General features: G+C 45.8%; 1 protein-coding gene across 2 annotated transcripts in view; it reads left to right on the top strand.

Annotated features, from left to right (window-relative positions):
* Window positions 1-8,377, top strand: part of LOC135896911 (papilin-like) — a 71,636-nt gene extending 63,259 nt beyond the window's left edge. For both annotated transcript variants that reach the window (XM_065425414.1, XM_070522409.1), the window contains 3 exons: window positions 1,693-1,866; window positions 4,043-4,102; window positions 7,815-8,377. In XM_065425414.1, the coding sequence (XP_065281486.1) occupies window positions 1,693-1,866; window positions 4,043-4,102; window positions 7,815-8,017 (437 nt within the window). In that variant the 3' untranslated portion in view covers window positions 8,018-8,377. The remainder of the gene's footprint in view (window positions 1-1,692; window positions 1,867-4,042; window positions 4,103-7,814) is intronic.
* Window positions 8,378-17,850: the final 9,473 nt, after the last annotated feature.

The raw sequence follows: 17,850 nt of genomic DNA, 5'->3' as shown, positions 1-17,850 counted from the left end.
AACGATGGCGGCAGCTGCCGTGCCGAGATAATGGCGCGAGCAGGGAAGCCGGACGACTGTGCGCGTGCATAATGGTGACTACACGAGCAGGCAAAGTCGTTGCCTGGGCTTCGCAAATAAAGTGACTGCTGATTTTGAAGTACTGCAAGATTTATTGAAATCAAGAGCGACAACTGCACGGCACCCCGTGCTGTCCTGTATAGGTTTCGCCAGCCAAGAGGGGAAGGGGAACAGTTATCATGTTTGCCAATGCCTCCGCCCTATAGTCAGGCTAAACGCCACACGCAACAGCCGCGTCACATCAGGAGCTTTGCGCCGGACGTCACCCTCTTGCATGCGTAATCATGCGAAGGATACTTGAAATTAGGAGTCGGATATCTCGGGGGCACAGACACGCTAGCATTCTTCCAAGTGAAACTGCGGTCCTAATATTAAAAAATAAGGGGGTTTACGTGCCAAAACTTCTTTCTGATTATGAAGCACGCCGTTGTGCGGCTCCTTGAAATTTAGACCACTTGGGGTTCTTTAACGTGCACCTAAATTCAAGTACACGGGTGTTTTCGCCCCCTTAGAAATGAGGCAACACTGGCCGGGTTTTCATCCCGCGACCTCATGCTTGGCAGCCCAACACCATAGTCACTAAGCAACCACGGCGTGTTTGCCTAAGTTTAAGAAAACTCTAAAGCTTAATTTTGAACACCCTGTATATAAGGCTTTTTGGTTCAGTACACGGTCTCATCCATAATATTAAGGTATTTGCGTTTCGGCTCTTGCTTATTTGCTCGTTCATTACCTTGCTAGTCACAAGTCGTGAGCAAATTCCCATTACAGGATTTGCATTGCGTCTTATCGCACTGCGATTATGTTACCCTATTTAAGTCTAGGTGTGATAAATACCAAGTAACATTTATATAATTGTCAAAGCTATAACTCGGCCTATAATTGTTCCCACAACATTGGTGCAGTTTTCCACATCCGAAAAAAAAAAATAATGATTTCAGTAGGTTTCGCAAACTAGCTTAACCATTTCGTATTTGGTGTTCGGGTCTGCGAAATATGAGTAATGAATTCTGGTCTATAATTCAGCGACTGTTCTGCTAACTCTCAACATTTCCGCCAAAGAAAAGCTTAATAGGGTTACTCGTATATAATATTGCAGTTCTCGTTTATGATGTCGATTCTCTGGTGCCCCTGAAGTTCCCTGTAACAGCAAATAGAGCAGCGCTTAAGCGAATACGTACGTACTGAGGCAGAATAAAATGGCGAGATACTTCGAGAAACTAACAGTTTTAATGACTGTCTTTTTGGTGGAGGCTCCGGGAGCACATTTGAATGGGGCTTTCGTATAGAACGAAAACTTGCAAGACGCAATTAGGCCATAGTTTAAATCACCAACTTCGATATTGTCGGCATCGTATCGAGGAAGTCGCAATACTCAGTGAGCTATGACAGTGGCAAGTGCTCGTAGCACGATGCATGTTCGACGTAAACGTTGGGTACATACCAATACGTCTATCCGTTTCTGATTACTTGCGCCTATTAATATGCCGCAATTCTTCGTTAACCTTATGTGGGAATAGGCGTTCTTCCGAGCACGCACTCCGGGGTAGGATCGACGCTGACCAGCTACGTGCGCAGCAATTCGCATTTCTGTCGCACGCTGAGTCATGCACGTACACTTGACTCTCGCAGTGCGACTAAACCCGGTGTGCAACGAGCCCAAGCAACCCGGTCCCTGCGCCGGCTATTTTCCTCGGTTTTACTTCGACAACGTGACCAAGACTTGCGAACCGTTTATCTACGGAGGATGCCAGGCCAACGGTAATAACTTCTACACCCTCGAGGAATGCAACAACACGTGCTGGGGTGAGTGATCAGTTGAACAGTTTTTTCACTGCGACAGCAAAATCCGGCAAATGCGAGCCTTTCAAAAGTAACAGAACCCTCTCTAAAGCGCCATGGCTTAAACTATATACTTGACGTTTCTCTAGGCAATATGTGTAGGTCGACAAAACGCGGCTGTGCAATAGCCACAATGAAGCTGATTTGACTAGGCTGCGTTGCATCTTTTGTATGAAACACGTGCGTGCGACAAAGAAAGGTGGAACAAGACGCAGGTGAGTGCAATAACCACAACAGCCGAAAGACGGAATATATTCCTGACTTTAATTCACACCAGCTCAACAATATTACGAGCGAGTCCCGGCCCCTTCATTTCAGTGCTTGTCAATTTAAAAAAGGAAAGCCTTTTCAGCGCTTCGCAGAAATGATTTCAAAGCTGTTTCACTTGCCGAGATGTGTTAGTGCTTATAACGAGCTGGTGCTTCTTGTTATTCATCACGATGACGATGCTTTGCATTTAAGCAAGTTGATGCACTGCTACGTGTGATCTTAAACAGCACAAAGGTGCGACACGGTAAGAAGGGCAGGGCAACGCACTCACTTGGAACCACCTCATTTTTTTGCCAAAAAGACGATCGCATATAACGCAGTGTACGTATACCTAGCCACACACAAAAAAAAGGTTGAGCGGGTATTCCACGATAAGCAGTGCTTCACGTTCACTGTAGCAGCGGCGGTCTCAAGTGTTCGATCACTGCAGTGTGCTGCAGAAAGAAACCTGGTACGCGGGCAGGCGGAATTATTTAAATCTACTTATACATACACGATGTGACAGGTATGTATAAGCACGTCAAAGTATCATCATTTAACAGTAAAGTATAATATCCACTAAATTAAACGGAAAGTGCTACTTGCCAAGAGTTGGCGTTTTTATTTGTATGTTGCCTTCTGTTTGCATTTCTTTGTATTTCTCAGTACCCTTTGTATACATCGCGGGTATATCAGGTCGTCATTCGAACAATGAACTCAAACGGTGCGGCGTGAGCGCATTTTCAAGTCGCTTCTAAAACGCTCCACATTAGGCTGCGTATAAAAACAGGTAGCAAATGCTCGAGGGCCGTATTGACAAAACAATTATTCACTCTACAGCTGTTCGTAGGAGCATACATCAGCCAATTAGGATGAGCTTATTTTGTGCGAAGGCGGCGTGCTGACGGGAAACGGCAGTTACGAACTAAAAGACTCGCGAATTCGGCTGCATAGTTATTTTAGCCAAAGCAACATTGCGGTACGAAGCCTAAGCCCTGCACTGCGCTTCAGTTGAAACTCCACCATTCAGGGGAACAAAGAGTAAGCATCACACTGACACTTTCTATAATCAGAAATGAAGCGTAGCCTATCGAGCGCATTAAACAGCATGCACCAATTTACAATGTCTATTGCTTTTCATACACACTGAAATTCATCCTAACCTCCCTCGATTAATGGGTCACGTACGCTCTACATCGCGCTGAGAATGCTGGCTCATCATGTCGACTGTGATCGTCAACCGGTCCACGCTGCAAAACTCAATGTGCTAACCTAAGTCCAGTCCCGAATTGGGCCCCCTGGGCATCCTTCAGAAGTTCACCCCATCACGTTCGAAGCCTTTTCTATTTGCCAGAATTGTAGTGACTGCCCCAGAAGATTGCATTACCGTATACGTGCTACTCAGAATTCGACATGTCACCGCATGTTTTGACGTTGTATTTCCACATATTTCCACAGCTTGACATGGTGGATCGTTGGACCCATGTGCATTTGCAGCAAAATGTCAAATGATTTTACCCTCCTTACAGCTTCACATTCAACTTTGTGAGTCTCGATACACAGAGTTGCTTGAAACAAAGCACTCAATTTTCGTAAAAGGATTTGCCAACTGGTTTTCTATTGTGTTGGAAATACACTATTAGCTGCCTTTCGTCTACCTGTATGAAGTTATGCGCGCCTACTGTGCTATCCAAAAAGCAATCGTACTACTTCAAAGTCCCTAATTAAGGTTTGCCATTAAGCTACGCACAAGTGTTCAGTTCACTGTCTCTGAGGGATGATCTCGGAAAGGCAACGGGAAGGTGCATGGCACGTTAACCTAGAAGTCTGTGAGTGCACTTCACCCAAGAACGACGTCATTTAAAACTGTTTCCTTCCTGCATCTATGCAGCATCCCTGCACCACCACCCCCTTGTGATCACCAGCGCCGTTGAAGTTCCATTCTGGCCCCGTAAGTATTCATTTTTTGCTAGGACAAAGCTAGTACGTTTCATTTCGTGCATTTGAACTGTTTTTCACAAGGCAGATTATGAAACCGTGAGGGTGGCTTACGTCTGACTCGATGAAAATTAAATATCCAGTTTTCGCGTGCCAAAATCAAACGGTGAATATGAGGCATGCAGCAGTGGAGAGCAATGGATTAAACTGCCCCCCTTGGGGTTCTTTATTTGGCACGTAAAGCTAAGCACACGGCTGTTCTCAAATTTCGCCGTCATCAAAATGGAGCCCAATCGAACCCACGACCTCGACCTTAGCAGCAAAGCGTCATAGCCACTATGCTACAGCAGCGGGTCCTCTGACGCATCCGCTCTCCAATTTCATTGGCGCCAGTTTTCAATGTCGCGCGGTTTGTGTGCCATTTGTACGGGACGTTCTGCACATTGAGGCCGGAGGAAAGTAGTCTTACGAGGTTCATTCTCAACTACCTTCTTTCCCAGCTAATGCAGCGTACAGTGCCGAAGCAAGCATCACATAGAGGGATTGCAACGAAGCAAAATTAAGCTGAGGTTTACGTCCGAAAGCTGTGGCGTGAGCTTTGAGGACCGCTATTGTCGAGAGGTCTGCATTACTTTATACAGCCCGGGATTCTTTAACGTGCACCCAAAGCAAGATAAATGGTTGTTTTTCATGCTGTGCTCCCTTTTAGTGCGGTCACTACAGCGGCGGATCAAAACCCGTGACGTTGAGTTCACCATCACAACGCCATACAAACTGGGCCGCCGCTGTATATTTATTTGATTTCGTGGTACACATATTTATTAGCCCTCAAGCAATCTTTGACAGACCGCTTTGCGAAATGCACCTTTATTTACAATCATCGCTGTTCATGGTGAGATTTCCATTGCTTTGGGTTGGTTAACAATTTCACATCTGAGGGGTCTGTTCTTCTAGCTCAACATTTTCGGATGCCCGAAATAATTCGTCCATAAATGCGCCCTCCCAACAGCAGCCAGTTTCGAGCGAGCCGCCACAGAACCCATTGCATACATCTCCTTCGGACACCACCAAGAAAGCTACATTATCGTTGAAACCACATTATGACCGGAAAGAACCACCATTATGGGCAAGCAATACAACACGGAGCTCAATAATGAAAGCGAAAACTCTCCAGAGAAAAAAAAGTAATTATGTATAACGCAAAAACACAAGGGTTTTTGTGTTTTCAGTTTATACGCATTCACTTCCTTGAATAAGAATTCCAGTGATCAGTCAGCCATGCGTCACCTCATAACGTTTGTTATTGTGTCCTGTTCTTAGTGTTAGGCTGTTCACTGCAACAAACGGTTCTACCCTAACCATCGCTGCGGGCAGAAGATGCAATGGACGCCGTCGCGGTTTCCGAATAAGACAGTCCCTCCGTCACGAGTCACGCTGCGCTTATGAGTGTAGTGCTTCACCCAAGATCTGCGCCGGCACGATTCCTGTGAAGGCAATTTATTTTTTCGCCACTCACTTGAAGTGAATGTAGTCCATCTGTTCGAGAAACACCGAGGCAATACTGGTACCCTTCGATTTCCTAGGTAATTGAAAGAGCAGCATTTTTTTATATTTTGCTATTACTACCACATTCAGGATATTTCATCTTTAGATTTCCTGCTTATCTGTTACACCAAATAGGAAAAGTATTTATTGAACTTCACTCTCTTCGCAAGGAAGTGGCAGCTGCTTTATTTTTTTTTTTCAAATAAGAATGGGTTAGATATTCGAATTCTAAAATCTTACAAATGTTCGCGATCGATTCACAAATTTCGCTATTCGAACACTTCGTGTTCTAACACTTCTAGATGTCATATTCGCTCATGACCTTCAGTGCTCAGCACTTCTAGATGTCATATTCGCTCATGACCTTCAGTGCTCAGCACTGACGTGAAACGTACAAGGAGAAGTCTTTGTCCAGTCTCGTGGGCCATATCCGCTGACGGAGGATACCAGCTTGTTCTAGTAACGTTGGTGGCCACAGCGACCACCGGTGCAACTTATGCGACAGGAGCGGCTAAATAATAAGCCATATTTGTGTTATTAACAACAGCGTGATGCGTAGAACGCATATGCGAATGAAGCAAAGTGGCGCCCTGAAGACTAACCACGGCACGTAATTAATGTGGAACAGGTGGTGTCTAAAATATGGTAGCTATGACCCGTTTTGGGTTCGCGCAGTCGCTGATGGCACCTGCAGCAGACAACAGTATGACCTTCGAGATCAGTTCCTGTTATTCCAAGATAGCCTTTGCTTTGGTTGCCATGTGTACGCCTTGTATGGCAGCTATAGTCGGTATCAACTATAACAGAACTAGTACAGTGCTATGAGACGCGGACTAAAGATAGGTGTCCCACGGCTTCATTTTTTTTCACTTCCGTGTCTATGGTTGGGCTGTGTTACTTGTGCTAAGGTAACATTAACTAGAAGTAGCGCACAAGTGTAAAAGAAACTGAACCGCAGTTTACAGTTTTTAAGCTTTAAAGCCCTGAGGAAGTACGCGAGATAACAATAAAAACGTTACGTTATTGGCACTACATGAACGTCACGGAAAATTTGGGGCTATGTTGTGGCAAGGAAAACCAGAGAAGGTGCATGCGCAAACGCGTGTCAGTGACTTGCGTGAGAAATTACGTGCAACTTCGCCCTAAGGCTTGCGACGCGTGTAGGCACGAATGCCACGCTTAGGGAACGTAAAACACAATAAGGAAGCTCTGGGGAAAACGCTATATGCTGCGCTGAATAATGCTCAAACGTCGAGAAGCCATAGTTGTTTTCTTCCAGTAGCGTTCAAGGACAGCTCGTTTTCATAAAGAAAGGCTCTATCGTGGGCCCTAAAATATGGTAGTCTTCCGTGAAGAATTTTACTCGTAGATATCGTATTGTACTCGTATAGCTGAGTCTTTCAGCAGCGATTTATGCCTCCCGAAATGAAAGTGGTGGTTACCGTGTCAATGGCGCTAGCGTAGCGATGTTTTGCGCCGGCATGATGCCTTTTTATGAGATGTTGCACCTCGTATCTATAATGGCAAACGATGTCACGTTCAGTCATCGCAAACGCACTGCTAGGGATTCTACCTTTAGAACTCAAGGCGTGGTACTGTTAAGTTTCCTGTAACATAGCAGCAGCTCATACATGCGAATGCCACAGATCATGGTGCATGCGATCACGGTGTTCTGGCCACTTACGTTCATCTTCCCGCACTTCGCGCTCGTGTATTGCCTGCTGGCACAATTGCTATCCGCCTAATGCCGATGTGAGACGCACACAAAGATGCCCCTATCACCTTGCAGCGGGTAAAATATTATTCACTCATGTAATAGCGCAATGAAGTCCATAGATGCGTAAGTCTCTACTTGCGTGCGTTTGTGTGTGCGTGAATGCGTGCGTGCGTCTCTATGCGTGTACATGTGTGTACGTTCTAATAACCTGTAGTTCAACGTTGAAAACATCTACGTCTCATGTCTTACCACAATTCGTTCTTATGCATCAAAATGGCGAAGATTTCTATTCAAAACTGTCCACAGAGTATTGAATTTCTGAATCTTGCACAATGCGAAAGCAGTAATAGACGATCTATCAAGTTCATACAAGAAATCACACAGAGGTAGATACTCGCGCAAGGCGCTATTTCGCCATAGTAAGGCAACGTGTCACTTACACTATCGCGACCTTCTTCCACAGTGTCGCCTCCGGAAGAATGCACCTACCCGGTCGAGGCCGGACCCTGCGAAGCCTACATGCCACGCTTTTTCTACAACACCCTCACCAAGACGTGCGAGCAGTTCATCTACGGAGGATGCGGAGGCAACGCCAACAACTTCCGCACCTACGGCGCGTGCCAGAACAAATGCACGAAGTTCTTGGGCGTCATCCCTCGCGCCTAAGGGCAAGAGATACCTCTCTAACCGTCGCATCCGCTGGCACACAGAATCCTCCAGAGGTACAGAGATGACTGGAAGCGCTCAACATGAAAGAGAAAAAAATAAAGAACACCACTCTAGCATTGCCGTCAGCAATACGACGTCAACACGGAAGCCCGAAAATTATTCCCGCTGCTGGGAGATTATTTTCTGCAAATGTTGTTTTGCTTACAAAGCAAATATGTTGCGTTTAAGAACAATGAAATTAAAACATGCTGATCCAACATAAGTACTCTTTGTATACCTGTCAGCTGGAGGACTTGACAATTTAGAACGGGTCCGACTCAGTTTATTGCTTAATAAAGCCGTATTTCTGTAAGCCTACATTGTTGCTTCGGTGTTAGGTGTGTATCTTCAAGTAATCTCTCGGCGCTCTTCGGCCTGCGGGACTGAAGTTGAGAACCTATTTAAAGGATAGATGGTCCAATATTGACTTCCATTTACCTTGGTTGCGAGGGCGACAACTTCATCACTCCTAAAACCCGTCAACGTAGCTCTTGTTTTCTTTTCATTTCAGTTTAATGTAACGGCTTCCGGATATCTTGCGATTGCGAAGAAAAACTGGAAATTACAATTCTGAAATCTTTGGCGATGTGCAACTGTGATCCCTTACCCTTACGAGATCTGAAAAGAAAAAAAAAATAGCTAGTGATTCAGACTGAGACATGTAAGGTTTATTTTATCAATTCCTATTCAATCAACACATGCTGATTGAATCAACGCATGTCCAAACTTTTGCCGATTTGCCAATAGCCAGGGTAGCTCGGCACAACTCTTATCCACAAGGCACTTACATCCGCATCGCAATGATTCCCAAAAGACACGAACTGAATACTCAGGGGAAGCTTAGATTACGTTATTTGAGACTTTCCCAAAAGACATACAAGAGACATATAACGGACGTTTAACAGAAAAACTAGCGTAACTGCCTTTACTAAGCGAGATAAATCGTTGAAATTTCTAGACGTTGCTAAGTAGGACATTCTGTTTGATTTGACAAACTATTCCACACATTACTTCATCGACTGGACATGTTTCTGACATCGTCAAAAGAACTCGCGTATTCCACGCACGTGTGTATCAGTGATACGTGAAGCTTGTGTGCTCCTCATTTCATGACGTTTCCCCAAATGAGGAGGATTGGCTTCTATCTCGTGCATACTCACTGGCCTACTAAGTGGTTATGTTGCTGAGTGTGTTGGTATTACAAAGCATCCGTTTCATACTTGATTCGTCTATATATGTAGGCTCCCGTTAAAACATAGGCGCTAGATGTTTCCCTGAGACGGCGCGCAGCGTGGCAAAATATTGCAAATTACTTTATCGCACTCTCCTCAATCGAAGTATGCTCTTCGGACACCACGACCGAGGCGACAAAGTAGAATAAAAATGCAGCACAAGGTATGGTGCTCGTGCGGGGCACGAACATGTTATTCGCCTTTTAAAAACAAAGCACAGCGTAGTAGTTGTCTAGTCCCTTTCACGCACTGTATCAGGAGCAAAACGCGTATGTAGTTACGCAGATCTCGCATAATAATAAAAAAAACTGGCAGACTGCAGGACATAATAATTGCAGTGAAGCAGACAACGCTGAAAGGCACTCTCGTTGCATTATCTGCGTGGTTTAATTTTGCCAGCTCAACTACGATCGCAGTGATGAAGACACCCTTACCAGCCTCAAGACACGACATGGCTGCAGCACTTTCGAAATACATCATCGCTGGGCAGGGACAACCGGAAATGCCTAGTGGCCCGTTGCTGATTGCGCGTCTTCCGCAGTATCATCCCAGTATCATCATCATGTTAAAGGAATGTTGGCCGCCTGCAGGCGCTGGAAATATACTTAAAAAATATGCAGCTGATCCAACTTCCCTGTTCGAATCTATATACAGCGTAGCTTAGGGGCCATTGTTCACATTCACCCTATCATCTGGCTCAAGGACGCCCTGAACGAGGAGCAATGCAATGCACCTTTGAACGCAACCAGTGCCATGGGGGTTGAACAAGGCTTTCTGCGCGCATCGTTAGGGGGACCCGAACTCCCCTTTGAGGCGCAGATGCACCCGTCCACGCGGTTGCCAGGCGGCGCAACGCATGCGCAACATGACGCCTTCTTCTCCGGTGCTCTCTCTACCGTCTCATCGTGTCCCTCCGCCTCACGGCGTCCTCGTCCTGCCCACCTGAGGCCAACAACCCCCATGCGCAAGCCGGCTTTCCTCCGTCTACCTTCCACTGCTGTGGGCGAAGTAGTGTGAGCCATCGCTGCTAGGTGGAGCCGCCGTTACGCACCCAATTTTTTTGTCTTTTTGACCTAGGTAGGACATCAGGCAGTATAATAGCAAGAGATTGGTGGCGCAACCAACCGCCCCGTTCCAAAGGGGACGCTCATCCATTCGATAATAACAAGAGCTTCGTGGCGCACCCCAGCAGCCCGTCCTAAAGGGGATACTCATAGCATCCATCCATCCAACCATCCATTCACCCGCGCCGTGCTCCACTGAAGATTAGAATTTAAAGGTACCTACCCAGCTGTCGGTTTGGGCTCCTCTGGTGTCCTTGAAGCCCTGGATTCAGGGATAGCAGGGGGAAGTAAACATGCCCGGAGTAGAGATTAGTAACAGGCGATTGGAGGTTTGGGGGCAGAAAAATAGGAAGATAACAAAAGAAGGAGGTGTATAAAAAAGTTCTCAGTAGTGTTTAAAAAATTTAATGCTGGGGACTATTTATGAGTGCTCTTTTTTTCAAAAGAATAGCTAGAAAATTAAGCAAAATATGAGCAAGAGCTTGGTGGCTCAACCAATCACCTCGTTTCAAAGCGGACGCTGACAGCATATATTAATCCATCCATCCCAATGTGAGCTATTCGGCGAGAACCCATAAGTAGTAGCAGCAGCAGGCGGGAGCCACGGTAAGCAAGACAAGCGCAGGGCACTTCGTGAAGAAAGCTTCGCTTTAAAAGTGCGCACTTCACACGGCTCTTAAAGAAAGGGAATAACTGCATCCGAAACGCTAAATCTTAGATAAGTGCCTGTCTAGCCACATTGCATTCCGCGGAAGCCCACTGCTCGCGGGCGCTTTCCTCAAGCAGAACTTATCGCAGCGTCGCCTGTCGCACTCTCACTCAAGGATGTTTCACATGGCACGATTGGGGCGAAAAAAATCTTTCTGCCGCGCACGTCGCAGAGCGATTTTCGCTGACAACTTTCACATGCGTTTGCGGTAGCGCGATTTCCGTCGCAGCGATGCGCAAGGTTGCCTCCTGCTCACGAAGTATGCATGCCTGCATCGTTAAATAATAACAACATGGAAACTAGTCAAATATTCCAATTTCTTATTATTATTCGCTAATAGAATAGGTACACCATTTTTAACGTTTAAAGCGTTGCGACTTTACGACAGCTCGCAGATACGGTGAGTGAGGCGCTGAACAACACCGCACTTGTGAGCGTGCCGCTTGTGCGGCGTCGGTGGAGCGGTCCCGTTTAGTACACTCTAGTTTGGTTGTTACTATGGAAGCCACAACTTTTATCCTGGACGAGTATTTTGCTTTCGCCGAGGAAAACGCTACTATTGGGCGTGCATGTATAAGCAGCTAGTGGGATTTGTAGCGATGAAGAGGTTGACGACGGTGGGGATGAATTGGATACGTGCGGTATGTTGAAGCGGCCCCCTTCTCCCGACCTGGATAGCGTGCAGCTTCTTCTTTTAAACGAGTTGTGTAAGCGGAAGAAAAGAATAGTGTTTATGAAGCTGGTAGCCGCAAACGCTGGTGGGTACGCCCTATTAAAACATAGCTAAACTAGCGCGCGCCATTGCTCCACAGAGCTACCAACGCGCGGCAAAACAGGAAAGCGCCTATTTTGACGGCGCTTTGTTTCGTCACACATTGGCTCCCCCCCCCCCCCCCCAAATCGCGCCGATCGCTGCGACTCAGCGACGGCGCGACCAACTTGGAATCCAGTCGCGTAGAGCCCAAGACGTCGCGCCGGTCGCTGAGCGACGGAATACGCTGCGTCGCTAACTGAAAATCGCTCCATGTGAAACAGCCTTCAGCCGTCGGGAATGCCACCGCGCTGTCTACTACACGTAACACAAGCTTTACGTCGTAGTTTGATAACCCAAAGGAAACGTATTGATGATGATGACTAACAGTGTTTCTTGGCGCAAGGGTTCGAGGTAGCCAAAGAGTGCCAAGGCCGTCATGGTAATGTGTTGTCAATGGTACATGGACTGTGAACTACGGGCTGTTGATAAAACGCGGCTCTATATATGCCTAAAACCATTCACTGGTGAGTGCGTAAAATGTACAGGTATTAAACTACAACAATTATACATGACGTATGCTTTTAACATAAGATGTATTACGAAGAGGTGATATACGAGATCGAATCAGAAAGTCCTTGCCCCTGTATTTTTGCTAAAAACGGCTTTAAATGCGAAGTCAACATATTCGTTCCTAGCGATCGAACTTTCTCGGACAGGCCTCACCTTATCTGCCGGTAGCTCCACGGTATGGCGCTGCTGTCAGTTGTTTAAGGCGGCGGTTCTGCTTCACGCGTCCGCGGCGCACGAGCAACGAAGTGTGGCAAACAGAACCACCGACAAGCTCCGGTTATTCCACTGGGAGAGTCTGAACCACGCACCATACAGTACAGAGCTTGCTCCTAGGAATTCCCACGTTTTCGGTCCACTAAAGAAGGCAGGACAGTGATTCACGTGCAAAGATGAAGCCAAGACAGCAGTCCGAGGATGGTTCCACAGTAAGCCGGACGAATTCTACCACAGGGGCACCTCAAATTTAGTGCTGCGATTGGACAAATGTTTGAACCTGTGTGGGCACTATAAAGGAAAAATAGTGTATGGTACGCAGAGCAGTACGTATACTTGCAATTACCTGTATGTGCCTTATTTCGGCTAATAAAGATAGAGGCGAAGACTTCCCAGTTCGCCCTTGTAGTAAAATAGGTCGCTGCAAGCAGCCCTATTGCCTTATCAGAGCCCTTGAGCTCAAGGACCTGGAGACAAGTGCAATTATAACGGTATTATCGCAGCGGCAGCCTTTGGTTAGAATATGCGCTACGTATCTGGGGGGCTTATAACGTGCAATAAGTAAAATCTAGTAAGAAGTTGATAACTGATTCATGGTAGAAGAATTTTTCTCCTCCAAAAAAAAGATGGTTCATGAAGGGGAATGTGCCACTGGTACGTGAGAGGAAAGTTCTGTTGTTTTTGTTTTGTTTTTGTGTTTACTTCTGCTTCCCGACACTTCGGTAAGACGTGAAGGACGGTAAACCTCTTTCCACATCTACCACAGATGAGAGGTGGAGCACCACTTAAAAAATAAGAATGAGTACTGTTGTATGCCCTATTATCAGTCGACAAAAGATGAAAATACATTGTCGTGATTTGCTAATGACGCTCGATTAGCTAAGTGTTGCTTAATTAAGTGGACTTTTTTCAAACTTTCGGCATTGTACAATTGTTACCAATACCAGTTCAGCATTTTACGTAGGAATGGCGTCAGGTGTATGACAGGAACTGCTGTGGACGGCTTGCAATATTTTGTTTTTACGGGTTCAGACATTATCTACAAGCAGATTTACCTCGATCCCGATGTGCCCAAGAACCCAGCATATTACAACATGTTGGAAAGTTATATAACTTGTGCATAGCAGGGAGTAAAAGTCGTTGAGTACAGGAGTTTTATATTTAAGCAATTATATATATCTTTCACTACACATAAGAATCCAATGGATACAATTACTTTTTGTAGCTTTGTTTTCCTAATATGTTTCACAGCCGCCATCGATGCACAGGCTTCTCCAGAGAAGATGCTCGTTTTCCGTCAGAGGATGATGCATCCTGAAAAAAAAAGGCACCAAGAATTGCGATACTCTCTAATTCGAAATTTCAGCACAGCTCTATGTGTTTTCATTTAGCGATATATCAAGGGTACCCGCCGTGATTGCTCAGTGACTATGGTGTTCGGCTGCTGAGTACGAGGTCGCGGGATCGAATCGCGGCCACGGCGGCCGCGTTTCGATGGGGGCGAAGTGCGAAAACACCCGTGTACTTACATTTAAGTGCACGTTAAGGAGCCCCAGGTGGTCAAAATTTCCGGAGCCCTCCACTACGGCGTGCCTCATAATCAGAAAGTGGTTTTGGCACGTAAAACCCCACAATTTTTTTTAATATATTGAGGCAAAGAAATTGTGAGAGACATGTAGCAGAGTCGGCGATCGTCGAAATCTGATCTGTGGTAAACCGCATCAGCTATTATAACTGATAATTGGCATCTGGCGTGGCATCCAGAAAATACTGCACAATTTTCGTATCGCATACAATCAGATTACAATAAGCTCTGGGGATAACAGCAAACAAATAGAAATATCACTAACGTTCGAGAAACTTCTGATGCATGCAGGCGCGGCGTGCGTCGACGTATAACGTCTACCATTTGTTAGCCGGTGAAAAGCAGCCGCCGAGGAAAGATGAAGAAGTGCTCGGTGAACAGACACCGCGCTACTCTGGCGCCATCTCGCGGCACTCCGCTTTTCTTCTCACGCTTTCGCCGCACCCTCCTCGTCCGCTTTCCTCTTCATGTTTCCGCTGCACCCTGCCCTTCTCCTTTCATTATCGCGCTCTCTTTGCTCACTCATCTGCTGCGCTTGTACGCTCCGTTGCAGTAAAACACGTTGTGGGGCTAGATGGTGCGTAGCGATCAATAGAAGAAGCGCCAATAGTGATGGCACATTTAGAAGGAACAAAGACCGGACGAGGCGCTAGTTGAAGCTGTTTGTTGAAGTCAAAGGTGGCTGATTATATAGCCATGTGGAGATGGGGACGAAAAAAGAGGTACACCGATTATGCCAAAGCGCACGCGCGACAACACTGAAGATATATATGAAGGAAATCGCGTTTAATCAAAATCTAAAGCTTATCTAAAGACATGCCTTCAGTTATGTAAATAATCAGAGACAGGGTGCTGACACAGGCACCCCCTCTTCTTTCTGAATTTGGTTGGCCTCCAACAATTCACGCTCCACAGTATGTTTACTTTTACATATGATTGTTGCAGCATCAACTTGCTTCACATACTTGTTTATTCTCATTCCCACAGGCCTTGCGATCAAGCGACAAGCTTGAACCATATCAACTTTTCAATGAAAGCTTATGTTCCCGCAAGCGTTCATTAATACATCGGCCACTTTGGCCGATATACTCTTTCCCACAATTCAACGATATTCGGTATATTACATCTTCTTCGCACTTAGCAAAAGGGTTAGTATGTTTATGAGAGCACCATACTGTCTTAGAGTCATCAGAACCAATCAGTATGCGCATAATGTTAAACACGTCGCCGTGAAATACAAAATTCCTGTGGTTTTCTCCCGTGCCCCGAAAACTTGCTTTGTGCCTGATCTCGTGGATCTACGTTGACCAGGGAAATGGCTATGGCAAGGAACACGCTCATCGACATAACGGCCTAAGCAGAGCAAAAATGCACGCTTCCTAGCAAAGGCACTCTTGGGCAGTAGCGCTGAGTTTCAAGTTTGCACACGTGAGTCCTCGTACACGCGCCATGTGAAAACGCTGATAGGCGAAAGGCACAGCAGAAAAGCAGCCGAAAACCCCATAAATGCGAACGCGTTCTTCGTCACAAAGATCTCAACAGCGTGCAATGTAGTGCGCAGGCCTCTGTTCGTTCATGCCTTCCGCTGCGAAGCACACTTGCCTTCAAAAGAAAGCAAATAAAATTAGAAAATTAAGAGTCCTCTTTTATCAAATCAACGTAACCATGCCGGCACATGTTTGAAGTGGTAGGAATAGGTTTCGTTCGTCTCTGTAACAAATGTCAATTTCAGTCGTTGTGGGATGTATTGCCATATTTGTGTTTCAGGGCAAAAGATGGACATGTTTTTTAAGGACGTCGAGTACATGCTAAGCCTCATCATCGTGATTTAGTTTACACGCACACAGCTTGTCAACTCTCCGCGGTGACTCGGGGGCTATGGCGTACTGCTGCAGTTGGTTGCTGGTTCGATTTCCAACCCTGGTGACTGCATTGCAATGAGAGCAGAATAAAAAAGTATTTCCAGCCTTCCAATCGCTTAATTCTACGACAGCGAATAGCCGTTATGAGCTTCTGATTTCTCAATGTGTGCTCTGGAAATGACACGGCCTCAAACCTCATCGCCGCCAGAGCAACAGCGTAGAAGCCTTACTCCTGCAATTACAGCCTGCACTCTTAAAAGGGCTGCACCCACTAGGGTGTATATTTGTTCCTCAACAACAATCCTCATCTGACTTGCTTGTGTTTCCTTTCAAGAAAACTCGGCGCTCGACATCCCTGTCGAGAATGCTGTGTCACGCTGATAACGCGGAAACCGTTCATGACGTGGAAGTACCGGGCTCACAACAATAAAGTAAGGAAATGCGGACAAGACAGATGACGATTATTGTTGTGGAAAAAAATGAGCCCCAAAGGGCGTAATTTTTTTTTTTTAGAGTGCTGCCACTCCTCTTCGCATCCGCTTCCTACGGAAGGGAGAGCAATAGCATTAGTTATGCAGCACAAAAACATATTTTCTAAGAAATCACAAGATCACCGCTCACTCAAATATCAGTAAACGAGGTGCCTTAATCGCCATGTTGTCGTGATTGTCCTCGCCGCTAAGCACTTTGTAAAAGAGCGTTCTTGTCGCGTGCGCTGCGTGATGAAACCCGCGTGAAACGAATGAGATCACCCTTGTGCATAAGTCACAAGTGCTTCTCTCTGCAAAAGAACTCCTATATCAAGGCACTGGGTGCGGTATATATCAGTGCAGCCGGTCATAATTATGCCCAAGCATTCCCATTACACTACAGTCATTCCCATACCGCTGTGTCACTTTGAAACGTCTTAGTAAATCAATAAACATGTTAAAGATCCCTATGAGACGAGCAGCTGAAGTTGATATCAGTACCTTCAAGAGAGCGTGACAACTAATTAGCGCATCCAATAAAAAAAATACGTAAACAAATTGTTTCCCGGCAGACAAATGACATTGTTTGCTAAATTGTTAATTAGTAATTCAGCTTCAGAAGTAGGTTATCGCCGCAGACGGTGCATAATGCCAGATCTTGTGTGTTGAATTTTCACAGATTATGAAAATACGGGAGAACTTTTATTTATAAATGCGTGGCCCTCGCCCCTAGTCACCTCGCGCTGCGTACGCTTTCGTTTCGCTTTCCTTCTGTTCGCGCATTTCATTTTCCATGTGCTCTAGCTGTATCATTGGCTCGGAAGCCACCGCACCACCGTTGTGTTTGGCTTCAAGTACTAGGTGCAACGGATGGTGAGGCAAGGACAGGAAATAAAATTACTCTTTTCAACACAAAAGAGAAATGCTTACTACTGAGCTACTGAATTTTATTCCCTTAACAGGTCATCCTATTTAAGAGTACCATACTTAGAACCACAGCAAGAAGTAAAACGCAATAACGCTCATTCAACTAGGCTTAATTTGTAAAAGAACGTCTCTGAAATATCTGTAAACGAGGCTCCGTAATCGCCACGTATTCGTAGTAACTGGTTTTAATCATCATGTCGACGTGACTGTCCACGCCGCTAAGTACATTGTAAAATAGCGTCTTCTTTCGCTTGCGCTGCATGATGAAAATCTCGCGAAACGAATGAGATCAGCCCTGAGCAGCGGTATGCTAACGATCTGCTAACAATATGGCGACTAACTAGACATGGTTACCACACGTTTATTGTTAAGTGTACAGCAAGACGTTGACTTTCGCGAACTTGT

The sequence above is a fragment of the Dermacentor albipictus genome, chromosome 7, assembly GCF_038994185.2.
Source record: "Dermacentor albipictus isolate Rhodes 1998 colony chromosome 7, USDA_Dalb.pri_finalv2, whole genome shotgun sequence".
NCBI classification, from domain to species: domain Eukaryota; kingdom Metazoa; phylum Arthropoda; class Arachnida; order Ixodida; family Ixodidae; genus Dermacentor; species Dermacentor albipictus.
Note: the sequence above shows the minus strand (reverse complement) of the source record. Positions and strands in the feature narration are given on the sequence as shown.